The sequence below is a fragment of the Henckelia pumila genome, chromosome 2 (assembly GCF_033568475.1).
Source record: "Henckelia pumila isolate YLH828 chromosome 2, ASM3356847v2, whole genome shotgun sequence".
NCBI classification, from domain to species: domain Eukaryota; kingdom Viridiplantae; phylum Streptophyta; class Magnoliopsida; order Lamiales; family Gesneriaceae; genus Henckelia; species Henckelia pumila.
The window spans coordinates 88998899-89018256 of NC_133121.1; the positions used below are offsets into that span (position 1 = coordinate 88998899).

At 37.8% G+C, this 19358-nt stretch overlaps 1 protein-coding gene across 1 annotated transcript; it reads left to right on the top strand.

Annotated features, from left to right (window-relative positions):
• The first annotated feature begins 12631 nt into the window (after positions 1-12631).
• On the top strand, positions 12632-15206 carry LOC140880281 (elongation factor 1-alpha-like). The gene is made up of 3 exons (XM_073284589.1): positions 12632-12771; positions 13390-13875; positions 13980-15206. The coding sequence occupies exons 2-3, from the start codon at positions 13414-13416 to the stop codon at positions 14865-14867; spliced, it is 1350 nt and encodes a 449-aa protein (XP_073140690.1). The 5' UTR covers positions 12632-12771; positions 13390-13413; the 3' UTR covers positions 14868-15206.
• Positions 15207-19358: the final 4152 nt, after the last annotated feature.

The window sequence follows — 19358 nt, forward strand, 5'->3', positions numbered from 1 at the left end:
GATACGGTGAACTTTTGAATATAGGCTTGGAACCTAGGATCCTACTTTACTTGAACTAGCCTAGAGGTACGTACACATTGACTGAGATTGCCAGCGAGTATACATGTTTATATGTTGCATTTATTTGGCATTATTATATGGCATGAGATATGATTTACCGTTTTCTATATTCATATGTCATGTGCATATACACGTTGAGCCTATACCTTGTTATACCTGACTATAGAGCCGCTCAGCTCTATACTCGATAGTCTGTCACTGAGAGTATCGCGACGGCGGAGGCATTTATGTCTGTCTACTCTGGTGTACTAGACGAGTGTGGTTGCACCCAGAGGTTGATCCGTGCGGTGGCAGCACTCATGTGGCGCCGGTACTGAGCATGATTTTCGGATGACCCGTTACCAGTCATCAGGTTGCATGCATCATATATTTACGTGTACTCATGTGTATGTAATGGGCATTAGCGCTCACGTCCTAGTTGTTATCTTGGACACCCTATCCCATGGGGCAGGACGCAGGATGGACGGAGCTGGTAGTTCAAGGCAGGACTAGGGAGCAGGAGCCTTGAGGATTTTATTATACAACAGGGTTCGATATAGCTGTATAATGTTTATGCTTAAGTTTTCGATTTGGTTGTATCACTACAGATTTAAGCCTAGATTTTATTACTAAGCTGATATGTAATTTATGGTTTTATTTCCGCATGTTTTACTCTGTTAAGTTATTTTGCTGTATTAAGTTTAATGCATGCTATTAGTTGCCAGTTAGTAGGTGATACCATGCAGGGTCACTACATTTTTGGTATCAGAACATGCTGAGATTTTGGGATTAGTACTTGGGATTTAGTTTAGTCTTGAGTAATTCTTGCGCATTGGGATTTTAATGTGCAATTTTTTTCAGGATATGGCTGACGAGAGTCACGGTAGTGTTGGCCAGGGAGGTGGTCATCATCATCGTCATCACCGCCATCATGATGATCAACATCGTCATCATGAGGGTAGATGTCGCTACTCTATCAATAAATTCATGCAAGTAGGACCGAAACCCTTGGTGGGAGGCGAGAATCCTGAACAAGCGAGGAGTTGGATGTCTAAACTCGAGAGTACTTTTCGTGCTTTCGATTGTACTGAGGATCAGAAATTAGAAGTTCTAGAATTTGTTCTAGAGGATCGAGCACGTTTTTGGTGGGATGCCAAAGCTGTTCAGGCACGTACTGAGAGAGGACAGGTGACTTGGGGGGATTTTTGTCGGGAGTTCCAGAAATTGTATTTTCCTCCGGCTGTTCGCCAAGCACGATCTATGGAGTTGCTTACTCTGAGGCAAGGATCAATGACTATTGATCAATATCAGCAATGATTTCTTGATCTGCTACCTTTCAGTCCTCATATCAATGAAAGTGATGCGTCGAAGTATGATATCTTTCTACAAGGTTTGAACCAAGATATTTACTCTCAGGTTATCGTCTGTGATGACCCAGTATCTTTTGAAACTTTGGTGAACCGTTGCCGTCTTGTGGAGACTAGCAACAGGCGGGCATAGTTGATGATGCCAGCACAACCTAGTGGATCTTTTGAGCCTCGAGCTCAATCTGTTGTGCAATCCGGACCTACGTCTTCTTCTACTCCTACTAATTCATCTGGATCTCGTGGTTCACGAGGTATGTTCCGTTTTGGGAAGAAGAAGAAGAAGGAGGAGTTTTGTAGTCATTGTGGAGGGAAGCATCCTGCAGCTTCATGTCGGAGAGCTACTGGTGCTTGTTATATTTGTGGTCAGCAGGGACATCTGCGGAGAGATTGTCCTCAGCGCATGGGTTCTGCTAGTGGATCGGGATCACAGGTTGGATCTCAGGCTTCTATTGTTCCACGTCAGCAGCCAGCACCACAGAGTTCTTCTGGTTATCGTCCCCAGACTCAAGGGCAGGTGTTTGCTCTGTCTCAGGAGCAGGCTACAGAGGGAAGCGATCGCATGTTGGCAGGTACCTTTCTGTTATGTGGTATTCCTGCACTTGTATTAATTGATACTGGAGCATCGCATTCCTTTATTTCTAGTCGCTTTGTTAAGAGACATAGATTACCTTATGTATCATTAGATATGGATTTAGTTGTATCTACTCCATTGGAGCAAGAGATAGTAACTAAGCGTCTAGTGATAGGTTGCCTTCTGGAGTTTGAGGGTAATGTGTTAGCAGCTAATTTGATGATATTAGCGATGGAAGATTTTGACTGTATCTTGGGAATAGATAAGCTGACTTTGTATCACGCTACTGTGGATTGTTATCAGCGTCTGGTACAGTTTCATCCGGTTGAGGGTGATAGCTGGTATTTTTATGGTGAGGGTGCATGACCTCCAATGCCACTTGTTTCGGCTCTGAAGGCATGTCATTTCTTGGAGTCAGGTGGGGAGGGCTACCTCATCTATGTAGTTGATATGTCCACGAGTAGTACGGGTATTGATCAGTTACCGGTTGTCAGCGAGTTTTCTGATGTATTCCCTGATGAGATTCTTGGTTTTTCTCCGGTGCGAGAGGTTGAATTTGGTATTGATTTAGTACCAGGAACTACGCCTATATCCCGAGAACCTTATCGTCTGGCACCGTCAGAGATGAGGGAATTGAAACAGCAATTACAGGATTTGCTTGATAAGGGATATATTCGTCCGAGTGTTTCTCCGTGGGGAGCACCTGTTTTATTTGTCAAGAAGAAAGATGGATCGATGCGATTATGTATTGATTACAGGCAGTTGAATCATGTCATCATCAAGAATAAGTATCCTTTGCCGCGGATTGATGATCTGTTCGATCAATTACAGGGTACTTCTGTTTACTCGAAGATAGATCTGAGATCTGGATACCATCAGATGCGGGTACGAGACTCAGATATATCTACGACTGCTTTCAGGACCAGATATGGGCATTATGAATTTCTGGTGATGCCATTCGGTTTGACGAATGCACCGACAGTCTTTATGAATCTGATGAATCAGATATTTCGAGAGTATCTGGATAGATTTGTCATCGTCTTCATTGATGATATTCTTGTCTATTCTCATGACAAGGATGAGCATGCACAACATCTAAGGATTGTTTTACAGACGTTAAGAGATAAGCAGCTGTATGCGAAATTGAGCAAGTGTGAATTCTGGCTTGATCGGGTAGTGTTTCTCGGTCATGTGATTTCTAATGAAGGGATATCTGTAGATCCTAGTAAGATAGAGGCAGTGCTGAACTGGTCTCGTCCGATTACGGTTGCTGAGATTCGTAGTTTCTTGGGTCTAGCTGCATATTACCGTCGGTTCATCGAGAATTTTTCACAGTTGGCCAGGCCTTTGACTCAGCTTACTCGGAAAGATGTTACCTTCATTTGGTCCTCGGATTGTGAGGAGTCATTTCACGAGCTGCGTAGACGTCTTACTACTGCACCTGTGCTAGCTCTATCTTCTGGATCAGGAGGTTATGTTGTCTATACTGATGCCTCTGGTCAGGGGTTAGGATGTGTTCTGACACAGCGTGGACATGTTATTGCCTATGCTTCTCGACAGTTGAAAACGCATGAGACTAACTATCCAGTGCATGATCTCAAGTTGGCCGCCATTGTATTTGCACTCAAGATTTGGAGGCATTATCTTTATGGCGAGAAATTTGAGATATTTACGGATCATAAAAGTTTGAAGTATTTATTCACTCAGGCGGAGTTGAATATGCGACAGAGACGCTGGATGGATCTTCTGAAGGACTATGATTGTGAAATCAAATATCATCCAGGTTCTGCTAATCTTACTGCTGATGCCTTGAGTCGGCAGGTGAGACTTTCTGCACTTCAGACAAGTGAAATATCTCATATGATTCAGGAGTGCTGTTCATTGAGTTTTACGCTCAAGCACAAAAAAGGGAGAAATGGAATTCGGTTGTATACTATTTTGTCTGAGCCAGCATTGTATTCTCGGATCAGAGATGCTCAGATATCTGATGTTAAGACTCAGCGTTTGGCACGTTTAGCCAATGGAGTTAATACATCTGGATTCCATTTTCAGGCAGATGGTTTATTGTGCCTATCTAATCGAGTGGTTGTACCTAATGTTGCGGAACTCAGGAATGATATTCTATCTCAAGCTCACAAGAGTCGATTATCTGTTCATCCTGGAAGCATGAAAATGTATAAGGACTTGCGAACTAGATTCTGGTGGAAGGGGATGAAGCGAAGTGTGTATCAGTTTGTTTCAAGATGTTTGGTTTGTCAACAGGTCAAGGCTGAACACCGATGACCAGGTGGATTACTGCAGAATCTTGAGATTCCCGAATGGAAGTGGGAGCACGTAACTATGGATTTTGTTACCCACTTACCTATGACTTCACGTCAGTGTGATGCTATCTGGGTCTTTGTTGACCGTTTGACAAAATCAGCACACTTTATTTCTTATAACCGGGAATATTCTTATGATCGCATGGCACGTTTATACATCCAGGAGATAGTGCGATTACATGGGATTCCAGTGAGCATAGTCAGTGATAGAGACCCGCGATTTACCTCACGTTTTTGGGGTAGTTTTCAAGAGGCGTTGGGTACCACTCTGAGTTTGAGCACTGCATATCATCCGGAGACTAACGGGCAGTCAGAACGGACGATTCGTACGCTAGAGGATATGCTACGTTCTTCTGTCATGGATTTTGGCTTATCTTAGCAGGATCAGTTATCTTTGATCGAATTTGCCTACAATAACAGTTATCATCGTAGTATTGATATGGCACCTTTAGAGGCATTGTACGGTCGACGGTGTCGTACTCCGTTATTCTGGGATGAAGTCGGGGAACGACAAGTCGAGGGTCCTGAATTGGTGCAGCAGATTGTAGAGAAGGTAGATTTGATCAAGCATAGGATCAAAGTTGCTCAAGATAGAAAAGCCAGTTATGCTAATATTCGTCGCAGGCCACATCAGTTTGAGCCTGGTGAATATGTGTTCCTTCAAGTATCACCTTTCAGGAAGGTGATGAGATTCGGCGTGAAAGGCAAGTTGTCTCCTCATTTTATTGGACCTTTCCAGATACTGGAAAAGATCGGAGATGTTGCATATCGTTTGGCTTTACCGCCAAATCTTTCCAGTATACATAATGTTTTTCATGTGTCGTTACTTCGACAGTATATAGCTGATGAATCTCATGTGATTCAGTCTACTGATATTTAGCTAGAGCCAGATCTTTCTTTTGTTGAACGATCAATCCGTATCCTAGACAGGAAGGAGAAAGTTCTTCGGAACAAGACTATACCACTTGTGATGGTACAGTGGCAGCGCCGAGGCGTTGAAAAAGCAACTTGGGAAACTGAAAGTTGTATGCAAGCGGAATATCCTGAGTTGTTTGCTTTGTAATTTTGATTTACCATGTAAGATGTAATTACAGTTGTTGTAATAAAACATGGTTCGATGTTTCATATTGTTATCTTGATTTGTCTTTAGATGTTATTTCGCGGACGAAATATCTAAAGGTGGGGAGAATGTAGTAACCCAGATTCCATTTTAAGATAATAATATGTTAAACATGATTAAGGGTTAGTAATTAACTGATTCCGGAGTTTAATTTGGACTTTTGATTTTGGGCCGGATCAGAAGCTCCGAGCCCAGATCGGAAGATCCGATCCTAGCCACTTCGGAACCTCATCGGAAGCACAGAGATCTGAAGCTCCGATTCTGGAACGGAAGTTCCGATCTCCAGCTGCCAGCAATGCTCGATGACTCAGCCGCGAGTTTTGACAAGTGTTGAACGTAGAGCAGATCGGAAGCTCCGATTGCCCGATCGGAAGTTCCGATCCCGACGTGTCACACATGCACGCAGTGAGCTGGATCGGAAGCTCCGATCCTGAAATCGGAAGTTCCGATCCTGGCCGGGAATTTTGCCTATAAATAGGGCTTCTCAGATTCATTTCTAAATAGGAATTCCCGAGTTTCTGTCTTCAGTTATATAGTGTGAGATATACACTTGAGGGCCCTATCGGTTATAATAGAGGTTCTGGAATAACCAAGGTGTGGTTATAGTCATCCGGGACTAGCGACTTCAAAGGGCTAACTACGGATGAAGGTATGGTCCGGGAATCTATTTAAGTTTTGGGAGTACTTATTAGCTTAGTTAAGGCTTATAGAATTTATGTAGTGATACGGTGAACTTTTGAATATAGGCTTGGAACCTAAGATCATACTTTACTTGAACTAGCCTAGAGGTACGTACACATTGACTGAGATTGCCAGCGAGTATACATGTTTATATGTTGCATTTATTTGGCATTATTATATGGCATAAGATATGATTTACCGTTTTCTATATTCATATGTCATGTGCATATACACGTTGAGCCTATACCTTGTTATACCTGACTATAGAGCCGCTCAGCTCTATACTCGATAGTCTGTCACTGAGAGTACCGCGACGGCGGGGGCATTTATGTCTGTCTACTCTGGTGTACTAGACGAGTGTGGTTGCACCCAGAGGTTGATCCGTGCGGTGGCAGCACTCATGCGGCGCCGGTACTGAGCATGATTTTCGGATGACCCATTACCAGTCATCATGTTTCATGCATCATATATTTACGTGTACTCATGTTTATGTACTGGGCGTTAGCGCTCACGTCCTAGTTGTTATCTTGGACACCCTATCCCATGGGGCAGGACGCAGGATGGACGGAGCTGGTAGTTCAAAGCAGGACTAGGGAGCAGGAGCCTTGAGAATTTTATTATACAGCAGGGTTCGATATAGCTGTATAATGTTTACTGCTTAAGTTTTCGATTTGGTTGTATCACTACAGATTTAAGCCTGGATTTTATTACTAAGCTGATATGTAATTTATGGTTTTATTTCCGCATGTTTTACTCTGTTAAGTTATTTTGCTGTATTAAGTTTAATGCATGCTATTAGTTGCCAGTTAGTAGGTGATACCATGCAGGGTCACTACACGGGCGCTCTAGGAAACAGCGAGGGCGCGCCCTACTCTCGCATGTGCTGTTCTATAATGCGCGACAGTTTTCAAAAAATCATATCTCCTAAAATAACCGTTGGATTGAGCTGAAATTTTGACAGAAGCTTCAAAACATCCTAAATTTTATTATGAACGATAAAGATCGGATTTTGATGTCTCAATAATTCCCAATAATTTTTTGAAGTTGCTGCTCCAAAATTCATCCTTCCGCTTCTTATAGCTACTTTTGCTCCAATCCTTGTAACTCACAAAAACAACAACAAATATGCGTAATATCCACTAAATGTATCACAAAAGCCAAGTCAAAACATATATAAATTTAATTCATAAAATGCACTTATCACCTACATATCATGTGAATACCATATCACCATTATATGTATAAAAGTCTTAACTAGATAAATGGCTACTCCCAATAAATATCAGGGATCCAAGATTATATATTTTTCCATAATTACCCCATTGATGTCGAGAGCCCACAACTTGACGTCTATCCTCTCGATGGACCGAGCGCTTATCGTTGTACCAAAATCTATAGCTAGTAGTAATGATACAACTCAAATCTTTTAAACTGCACAGCAGCCTAGGAGCCATGGTTCGATTTCTCTACCCAGCAGAGACAATTATTGCACCCTAACACATTTTTTATTCGATCAAGTTGTAGTGTTTTATTTTTTATTTTATGTTTGTTCTATTATTTAAATTTAATTTAATTATATGTTGTTAAGTTTTGATTATTAGGTGATCCTAAGAAGGAACACTACATTTATGATATCAGAGCATGTATAAGATCATGAGACATAGATTTAGCTTTTTGGGTTAATGTTTGTTACCTTTTTTATATGGTGTTCAATGATGATGACAGTATTCATGACAATGATGGCATTGGTACGACGATGATCAAGGACATCCCCGCGATCACCATCAATTGATATCAGAGCCAAGGTCATGAGTTTGATTCTCATTAATTGCAAAAAATGCAATTATTTGGAGAGAGATTGTTGGGGACTGGGGAGCAATATTTTTTCCTGCTGAGTAGAGCGATCGAACCATGGTACTTGGACTGTTGTGCAGTTTAAAAGGTTTGAGTTGCATCATTATCACCAACTATAGATTTTGATAAAGCGGCCAACGGTCGGTCTAACAAAATGAAAAATTTACAACTAAACCAAAATACGGTCAACAATAACCAAAAAACCTCAGGCTCTTAGCCTCGAAGAACCGATCGATCACCAAAATTGTTTGTGTAGAAACTTGCAAACTGCCCATTGAATGGGGTGTTCGAGATAACAACAAGGACGTGGGAGCTAATGCCCAATACATAACATATGAGTATAAAAGTTTATATGCAATGCATGAAACATGAATGTTCTGGTAGTCAAGGATCAAGCTCTATAATATCATGCTCAGAAAGAAGGCGCCACTAGTATGTGCGCGCTACTTCAAAGATCCAATTGGTGCCACACATACTGACTCCTATCTTGGACTTTCATCATCCTAGGAAACCGCACATGATGTCCTTTGGATCTAGTTGGTCTCAGGCAGTACCCGATCGTACAAGAAAACTAGGTCTTTGTGACTCTATGCAACTAGCTATCTCCAAGGGGTAACATGATCAGCATGGTATGCAAATGTCGCATACATCACATGAAAATATATGCATGCATCATTTGACATGTAATAATGCAACATGTAATAATGTAGCACATAAAAATGCATACTCAGCTGAATATTGTGGTCAGTATTTACGTACCTCTAACAACATGTCTAGGTGTACAAAAGTCTAAAGTCCAAGCCTACATATCATGTGAATATCATATCACTATTATATGTCTAAAAAACTTAACTAGATCAATGGATACTTTCAATAAATACTAGGGATCCAATTGATTATATTTTTTTCATCATTAGCCTACAGAGGTCGAGAGCTCACAACTTGAGCACAACTTTGCTATGATCCCAGTTGCACCTTGCTAATGTTTGACACTCGATAATATAGTTAAAAACACTCAATATTGACTAAATATCTCGAAACCTTCTCAATTTGTCCTTGAAAATGAAGTTTATGCCTCTTTATAGGCCATGGATCGGAGTATCCGATCTGGGCATGCTTTGTAAGTGTAGACAACATGTTGACACCTCAGGGTGCAGGTGAGTTCGGAATATCCGAACTGGGTTCCGAAGATCCGAATTGCCACATGTCAAACCCAAAACGACACTTTTTTAAAAATGGGTTCGGAAGATCTGAATCCAGTTCAGAATACCGAACTGTTTCAGCCCCTTCCGAAGTGCTCGTGCCCTCTGGGACCCCTTGATGAACCCGTGCCATTATTGGATGCTTTGGTGTTGATTTTTCTACACATTTTGCCTGATTATGACCCGTTAAACACGATTTACTATTTAAACATCTAAAACGGAACTCGAACCACTACACTCAAGAAGGATCGTATTTTTCATTTGATAGGCCTTATTGCTTAAACACAAGACTCTGCTCTTTGATTATAATGAAGATGATATCTCCAACTTGTCGGGTTGTGTGCAACTTCCCTCTCTTCAACCGACGTTTTGCAATGATAATATCGTCAAATTGTATACTTACAAAGGCAGGAACTCCCATTAATACATTTAAATATACTCTTTCTCAAGGGGATTTGCATATGGTACAACTAGAGATGGAATAGGTCGGGACCCGTCCCGTAACCCTCCTACCCAATTTCCGTCCCGAAAAGAATGGAGAATTTTTTTTTCTTTCGATCCCGTACCCGACACATTTCGGGACCCGAATATTCGAGATCCCGTCGGGTAGGGAGAGGAAATCCCGAATTTTTTTTCATTTTCAATATTTCGTTCAAAAAACAAAAAAAAAATGATTATTTTATAAAAATACTATTTAGAAATTTTTATTTCTAAATAAAAAATAAATATTCAATTTAAAACATATAATATTAAAATATTTCGAATAATATTTCAAGGTTTTGTCAAAAAAAAACATCATGCATCAAATAATTATTAATAAAATGTTCGAATATAAATTATTAGATAAATTTTGTTTAATAGATTATCAAATTACATATCTTATTCTAGTATTTTTCTAATTAGATAATTATAAATATAAATTAATTAAATTATTAATTTATTTTTAAAAACATCATTTCGTTATTCTTCTATTTGATTATTTCAACAATAAACAATTATGTGAATTAAATCCACAATTAATTGTTATATATGAGTTGAAATACAATAATATTTAGTTCAATCAATTAATAAAACTATTAATAAAATATATTATAATATTATTTCGGGGCATGTCGTGAATCCCGTCGGGACAAAGTTTTATTCTCGATCCCTCTCCCGATATTAATCAGGACGGAAAAAATCTCGAAAATTCGGATCGAAAAAATGTTGGGTAAAGTTTTTTTCAGGACAAGAATGAGACGGGATTCGGGAAGGGTCGAGATTTCGGGAATTTTTACTACCCCAATTCTCAACCAAGTCCCGATCGAGCTTCATCAAAACTCGATATTTTCAAATATTGGTTTCCTGGGAGACTTGAACGACTTGTAAGACCGAATGAAATTGAAAATGAAGTTGTAGGCAAACATGATAGGATGGACAATGCAGTCCCCCCAAAGAAACCATCAACCCCCTCACATTGATCAATTATGGGAATGTAAAGATCTCAAAATAATTTGATCCTACACCTATTTCAACGCAATCTGATAAAACTAACGGAGATTTTGGGGGATCAAAGAAGCAGGAGAAACAAACAAAATCCGAAATATTCCAAAGAAGGCAAAGACAAAGGTAAAGGTTGCTTTTACTTCTACTCTTTATCCAATGGGATATTGCATGTGTAACGTTTGCTAGTTTAGATAAATAGCTAGAAGGTATAAATAAGGTTATTAAAAAATTATATATAAATAATAAATCATAAAAAATTCTATGAAACCATCTAATTTTTTTTTAGCCATATTTCCGATCGGACTCAACACATAAATTGTTTTTACTCATTTTGACAAAAAAAGGTTATTTTCACTGTAACTATGAATCGGGTCTATCTCACAAATATAAAACGTAAAACCATTTTACATGAGATTTATTCATATTAAATTGTGCTACATCAATATATTGTGTATAATTATTATTTTTTGAACATTATATAATTATTTTTATAACCCCTTCAAAAATATAAAACTATCTTTAGCACGGGTAAAGTTCAACCTAGCATATGAGTATTACCCCAATGATAGATCTAATGTTTTATGATTTGCCACGTCAACAATATATCATTAATTACACATATGTTTAAAAATACGAACCATTAGATACATGATTTGGGTGTTACCCTTAGTGTATGATAACACCCTCGAATGATTGTTTGAGGTTATGGTATAATTTGAACTTGTCTAAAATATCATTCGGTGCAATGTATTTGGTTGGTTATATAAGTGAACATTTTTTTCATTAATAATTAAAATTAATATTTGATTATGTATTATTAAACAATCTGTGACAAAAATATAATTTTTTGAGATATTTAATTTTTAATATTAATATCATATATTATTTATAATATTATATATAAAAGAATAAAATTGATTTTGGTACACGAACTATTGATAAAATATGACATAAACTATTGAAAATAGTTTCATTAGTACATGAAGAAGTTATAAAGTTAATTTTACCCTTTACTTAATACGTATATAAAAACTGATAAATTATATACTAAAAAATATTTATAAATATAAAATAAAATGATGTTTTTCTCTATATCTATATTATAATATTATTATTTATATTACTAATAATTATAATTTATATAAATTATTCAGAATATAGAACTAAAATATAATTTATTATTTATAAATATATTATAAAATAAATATTTGTTATATTTAAATATTTAATTAAATACAACTAAAAAATCATGTAATTGGTAAGAAATGTCTAAACAAGTACAAAATTTTTTGGCAATCATAATTTTGCAAATAGAGAAAATAAGCAAGATTAACGTGATATTGTGTTGTTGCTCCGACTTCCATAGATGATCGATTTTTTTCCCAATAATATATATATATTTTCATTTATATATACAAATTTTATGTTGAATATTTTTTCGAATCCATGATATACAACTTTCTTTTAATGGTATAATAAATATAAATTTATTTTTACAATTTTTATCGATAAAATAATTTAAAAAACGAGATGTATTTAGTTGAATTTGATAAAAATATTGGACTTAAAAGCAATTTATGAAAATGAAAAAATTGACTTTTTAGTTTGGTTATATACCAATTAAACTATTTTTAATAGTTCATATATCAAATTGACATTTTGTCAATAACTCGTGAATCAAAATAATTTTTACTCTATAATAATTATATTACATTCATACCACACGTAACCGTATATTTTGTTATGCATCGCGCACTTTCGGACATAGAGTTAAATATGTCAAAATGATTTAGATCTGTCGGGTTGATCCATCAAATCCTTTCATGATAGGTGACATGAGTTGACAACTTTCTCAACCAACCTAAATGATAGGCCACCCCATCTAATGATGGATTATCGCGAGTTATGGATCGGTCTACCTCTTCGACCATTTTGAATAACATTCTTTTTTTAAGAAAACTCCCCGATTAATAACCGTCGATTATCTGTTAGATCGAACGGCCCACGGAAAAACCCTAATGGAGTTCAACACCGCATTTAAAATCGCACTATCTTCCCATTTCCTCGTTTAACACTCCAACTCTCTTCTTGCACCCTACGGCGAGCCAGGGATCTCAAGCTTTTTACGAAGGTAATTTATCCTTCAGTTCTTTATTATGTCGAGAATTTTCCAAATCTGCAGCTATGTTTCTCTGTGATCGATTGTCGATCTGGTTCTTGGGATTTATTTTTCTTTTTGTAGATTTTGTAGTGAATCATAGCTGGTTGTTTGGTTAAATTAATCATCTGCGATATTTCTGATTATTTGTTGACGATTATTTAAGACAAATCAAAACGATTGTTTGATTTCATGCGTTCGACCTATAAATTTTATACTCAACTGTTCCTGGCCGCCTTTGTCAGGTTTAATATATGCATGGAAGTGTATTTATCTTTATTGTTTAAAGCTTCTATGCGTATCGAACTGCCCTTTGAGATCTAATAGGTTTTCGCCTTAAATTTTAAACTTTAGATATTGATGGATTCAAAAGTTAGTATTGTGGACGCAAGATTGCTTCGTGATCATAAGTTTATTTTATGATGTTTTCTTGATCCTGCTATTTGTAATCCGGTTGAAAGACTAGTTGCTCACTGTTAAGACTCATTTGCATTTGTTTTGTAGGATGTTTTCTTGATGCTGATGTTTGATGTATTACACCATTATGTTGTACATTGTCAGTTGTTTTAAAAAGCTTGTTTCTTGTTGCAGTCTGATTATTATTAAGCTCACGAAATGGGTAAGGAAAAGGTTCACATTAGCATTGTCGTCATTGGCCATGTCGACTCTGGAAAGTCTACCACAACGGGTCACCTGATCTACAAGCTTGGAGGCATTGACAAGCGTGTCATTGAAAGGTTTGAGAAGGAAGCAGCTGAGATGAACAAGAGGTCATTCAAGTATGCTTGGGTGCTGGACAAGCTCAAGGCTGAACGTGAACGTGGTATTACCATTGACATTGCCTTGTGGAAGTTTGAGACCACCAAGTACTACTGCACTGTGATTGATGCTCCTGGACACCGTGACTTTATCAAGAACATGATTACTGGCACCTCACAGGCGGATTGTGCTGTCCTCATCATTGATTCCACCACTGGTGGTTTTGAAGCTGGTATTTCTAAGGATGGTCAGACCCGTGAGCATGCATTGCTTGCTTTTACTCTTGGTGTCAAGCAGATGATTTGCTGCTGCAACAAGGTGAGAAATGCTCCTTATCTGAATTCATTAAGGTGTGTTGATAATGTATCATCTTGTGTGGTTCCTGGAGGTCCGAAATAATGTAATTTATGTTTATGTCGCAGATGGATGCTACCACACCCAAGTACGCTAAGGCTAGATACGACGAAATTGTGAAGGAAGTTTCTTCCTACCTTAAAAAGGTTGGATACAATCCTGATAAAATCCCATTTGTCCCAATTTCTGGTTTCGAGGGAGACAACATGATTGAGCGATCCACAAATCTTGATTGGTACAAGGGCCCAACCCTCCTGGAAGCTCTTGACATGATCCAAGAGCCCAAGAGGCCCTCAGACAAGCCACTTCGTCTCCCACTTCAGGATGTTTACAAGATTGGTGGTATTGGTACTGTCCCAGTTGGTCGTGTTGAGACGGGTGTCATCAAGCCGGGAATGGTTGTCACATTTGGTCCCACTGGTCTGACCACTGAAGTTAAGTCTGTTGAGATGCACCATGAAGCCTTGCCTGAGGCTCTTCCTGGTGACAATGTCGGTTTCAATGTCAAGAATGTTGCGGTCAAGGATCTCAAGCGTGGCTTTGTAGCCTCTAACTCCAAGGATGATCCCGCCAAGGAAGCTGCCAACTTCATCTCCCAGGTCATCATCATGAACCACCCAGGCCAGATTGGAAACGGATACGCCCCAGTGCTTGACTGTCACACCTCCCACATTGCTGTCAAGTTTGCAGAACTTGTGACCAAGATTGACAGGCGATCTGGCAAGGAGCTCGAGAAGGAGCCCAAATTCTTGAAGAACGGTGATGCCGGACTTGTCAAGATGATTCCCACCAAGCCCATGGTTGTCGAGACCTTCTCTGAGTACCCACCCCTTGGTCGTTTTGCTGTGCGTGACATGCGTCAAACTGTTGCTGTTGGTGTCATCAAGAGCGTTGAGAAGAAAGATCCCACCGGTGCCAAGGTCACAAAGGCAGCGGCAAAGAAAGGTGCCAAGTGAACCGCGCTTGTTGAGGCTGGCCCTGCAACTTCTTCAAGGCTTGAGAGTGTTTACATCAACCGGGAACTTAAACTCTGCTTTTTCATTAGTGCAACTTTCCTATTTCGAATCTTTTTCACAATATGCTGTGTTTTTCATTGTTGGTCGGAGGGTTGCCGATCCCAGAACTGGGTCCTTGACCGAAGGTGGTGGAATTAAGGCACGGAGTCGTATTTTTGATTTTGGTATTTGTATTTTGGTTTTGTGGTCTGTGGGTGTTTGTTACCAGGCCGCTCAAAAGCTGTGAGCTGTAACATTGATTTTATGCTATATTTTCATGGGATTTCCTTATTACTGCTACATTCTGTTATATTTAGGTGTATACGCTTTGTCTGACAAAGAATTTGATATAAGAAACAGGGCCACTTAATAATTGTATGTTTATGATGATCATGTAAACTAGAGTCTCGTAGGTCTATATTTCGAAAAAGCAATTCGGGAGGCGAAAGATGGGATAATTATTTGGGAGTTTCAAAAGAAACATTGGTAGGAGAAGGATAAAGATAGTTTGGTTTATGATTTTTTTTTTTATCCGCAAATAAAATATATTACTCAATCAAAGTCGATATAAAATAAAATAAAATTGTATCAAAAATTACAACTTGGATAAATTCAGCATTATGATCTGGAAGTCATCCGGGCCAAGTATTCGGATCTATTTTGACATGGCCACGAGACGCTCAACGCTCTTTTGGGTGGGCCTTTCGTACTCCAATCCGTACGGGATATGTTATTAGTTTAAATTTAACCAATTTAGCTTACTTGCTAAAACTTGTCCACCCGATTAAAGGGAAGCGCTAATGGGAATCTAATGGCGCCACATAGTACTATCTTTCTCTTTGGTTGTTTATTTGTCTTCACTCTTCACACAAACCTAATCACGCCATCGAAGTGTTAGCATTTTGCAAGCTCACGCTTCAGAGGAGGATGTCGAATTGGATGGTTGTATCCGGGAATTCGGTGAATGCTAGAGATAGTTAATGATATTTCATAACTAATTGATTGATAACCATAGGATGCACTTATTAATCCAATCATCACATCCATTGTTTACTTAAAAAGAAAAATCAAATTTTCTCAAATCTCAAGGCCCGTCATTATACCAGATTTCATGGGATTTCTCATCCTTAATTACATATGGTATAACATATCATGAACAATATTTATTGAAAAAAATCCACATAAATCCTAATATACCCTCCTTTAATTCCTTTTTTTTCCTTTCAATTTCTCATTTTTTTTATAATCCAGTTTATCAATTTTATCTATTTTAAAAAAAATATATATTTTTATACCCAATAATTTTGATAAGTGAAAATGACTCACAATTGAATCAATAATAATTTACAATATTCAACAATAATCTCACCCAAATTATATGAATACAAAATTAAACATAAGATTATTTATCATAGATGGAAGGTAAAATTGTAATTCGTCCCTCAATCACTATTTCAATCCCAAAATTAATAACTCAAACTAAACATATTAACGTTTATCCATCATTATTCCACGTCCTTGAAAATCATTTTTATAGTCCTGGTATGATTTATCTACATAAAATCTCATCTCACTAATTAAACGCACTCATATGGTTTATCAGAGTTAGCTCGGGGTGGGGCAAGGTTTGAATGAATGGAATGACTTCCCGGAGCCTATTTATATAGGCAGGTGAATAAATAGGTATGTTTGGAGCGGGGAAAGTGAACTACTCCTTACCGCCACAGCCTCAGCCGCTGCAGCAGTATCATCATAAGATACAGATTCTGATACTACTCTTTGCGGCATATGCTCCTGCGGAAGTATCTACTCGTTATGGAATCTTAGGTGTCAAAGCTGAAACAATACTTAATATTACACTGCCTGGGAGAGGAATTGTGGATATCAGATTTGGAATGGTAGCACAAATGGTAAATACTCGGTTAAGGATGGGTACTTGAAAGAAATTAATATCACAGCGCCACCCCCTTATCAGTCGATGCATTCACATGGAGATCGGTGGAAACAATCTGGAATCTTAACCTCCCGTCAAAGGTACAAGTATTTCTTTGGAGAGCTTCGAAAATTTCATTCCATCGTCGATGAATTTACTTGCTAATCTAACAAACTCAGGTTAGATGTTGACGCTGGGTTTGATGAAGTAAGGAACAGGTATGATGTCGGGGCAATTCTCAAAGATGACAGAGGGCTCATAAGGGGTGCTTTGTATTGTGCTATCCGTAACCCCAGATCGGTGAAAGCTGCGGAACTTCTTGCCATTAGACATGGTATGGGGCTTTGTTTAAAATTGAATGCTAAGTATGTTTGTGTCTTTTCTGACTCGATCCAAGCCATAGAAGCTATAAATGGTAAAGCAACAGATTTGATTCCAAATAGGGTGATCATAATGGATATTCGAGAATTATTGGCATCATCACAAGCTTTCGAATTTGTTCAACACATGTCAAGATCGGCAAACAAAGCAGCCCACCGTTTGGCTCATGAAGCAACTGAATCTTCATCTTTTGTTGAATGGTGTAATGGTGATTATCCACCTTGGTTAACTAGTATTGTAAATCAAGACATTTTGACGTAATACATTTGGTTTACTTTAAAAAAAACAAACATTGGCAGACACGGAGATACTCAGGTCAAATAATACAGAAGTAAATCCAGAATAATATGTTAACATTTAGAAATCAGAACAAACAAATGTAAAAACCAATTATATCATAAACAACAAAAATCTAATGCATTAATATCCCCAATCTTCCTCCCTTAAGACTGCGTTTATTTAGTGATATATGATTATATGTGGATAAATCATACTACGACTATTAAAATAATTTTAAATGATGTGGAATAATGATGAATAAGCAGTACCATGTTTACATTAACTTATTCATTTTGGGATGAAATAATGATTAAATGACGAATTACAGTTTTGACATCCACTTACGATAAATAATATTATTTTTGTTTGTTTTAATCTAATATTTTTTTTGTATTCATAAAATTTAGATTGAATTATTGTGGGCATCGAATTACAATAAAATCAGTACATCAAACTTATAGTAGTGGAAGCGTGTACAATCCTTAAATTTACACAAATGATGCCCAAAATACTAATATAATCACAAGAACCTGTGTCATCACGGTCGTGCTAAAACAACATTTCATTTTCCATAATTTCGTTCTTACTCTAGGTCATGTGTCCTGTATCTGGAATTTATACTAAGTATAAGAAAATTAGAGGATAAGTTTTTAAGGACATAGTGAAGAAATAAACTGGCTTATACGTAGTTAACAAAAATAATGGTAATATATCAGTGCAGTATTCCAATATGAAATGTCATGTACAAATAATAACATAACACCACGAAGTTCCCCGTCAAGTGAAATGCAGTGACTATTCAGGATTCGGAAGTGAATATCGTGGTCCAAAGTGGTGGCTCCACCAACATTCGGTGTAACACTTTTTCCCACGTACTCAAGTAAGATTCGTACAATCCATTTACGAGTTAAGATGAACTCACATTTTCGGACCGAATTCACATTGTTCAGATATATGAACCATATATCAGGATTTAAACATGTTGTTCATTGGACTCACTTTACAGGCCGAACTCGCGTTGTCTAGTGGACTAGCAATCCAGTTCATAAACTATTTCTCAAGGCTCAGTTCATTCATTCATGAATATTCATTCGGTCATTCAATCATTCAGTAACAAATCATCGATCGATAACTAGTACGAAACCAATAACTATTTAGAGATCAAATATGCAGGACAATATGATTAATAAAATGTGGCGTGCACAATATGATGCAATATATACGAATAAATTGGTGCTTTAAGAAGTTTACTGCAAATTCCAAGTCAAATGACAAAATAGACATAACTGTAGAATTCGGTAATGAACTTCACCTCAATAAATTACTATTCTGAACCAGTCGATGACCCTAAGCTAATGTAAATTACTATAAACATAATTTGAATGATTTTACACTATTTAGGACGCGCGACCGGAATTTTTACAACAGCTTTGTTGCATTCCGACCTACAACTTTTGTTTACAAAGTTTTTGTAGTGACCCGTCTTGGATCCCAAACTAGACAATTCTAGTCGAAACATTAAGAATAAACCAAATAAATTGGAACAATATCACCAATCCTCGATAAGCTACAAACAATGCCTCAATGAACACTCCAGCTGGGTTCGTCCAACCTAAGACCCGCTCCTGCGGAATGGGGTTCCCAAGACAAAACTGAGGATATGAGCGATGAAATTGATCAATACGAAAGAATGAGTATAAAAATGCTATGAGTGCGTGAAATAAAATGTATAGGATACCGAAAAATTCTCTTAGTCAAACTCTGCTAAGTCAAGAGGCGCCATGCTATGATTCAGCGATGGACACCGTTAGCCAATGATGATGGTAACATCTGGTTTTCGATATCTATTGGTATTTGAG

Excerpts from the sequence above, each read along its gene's own strand:
- LOC140880281 (XM_073284589.1), top strand. The coding sequence starts at position 13,414 with ATGGGTAAGGAAAAGGTTCACATTAGCATTGTCGTCATTGGCCATGTC. Across the intron at positions 13,876-13,979 it reads TGATTTGCTGCTGCAACAAG|ATGGATGCTACCACACCCAA; the intron begins GTGAGAAATGCT and ends TTTATGTCGCAG.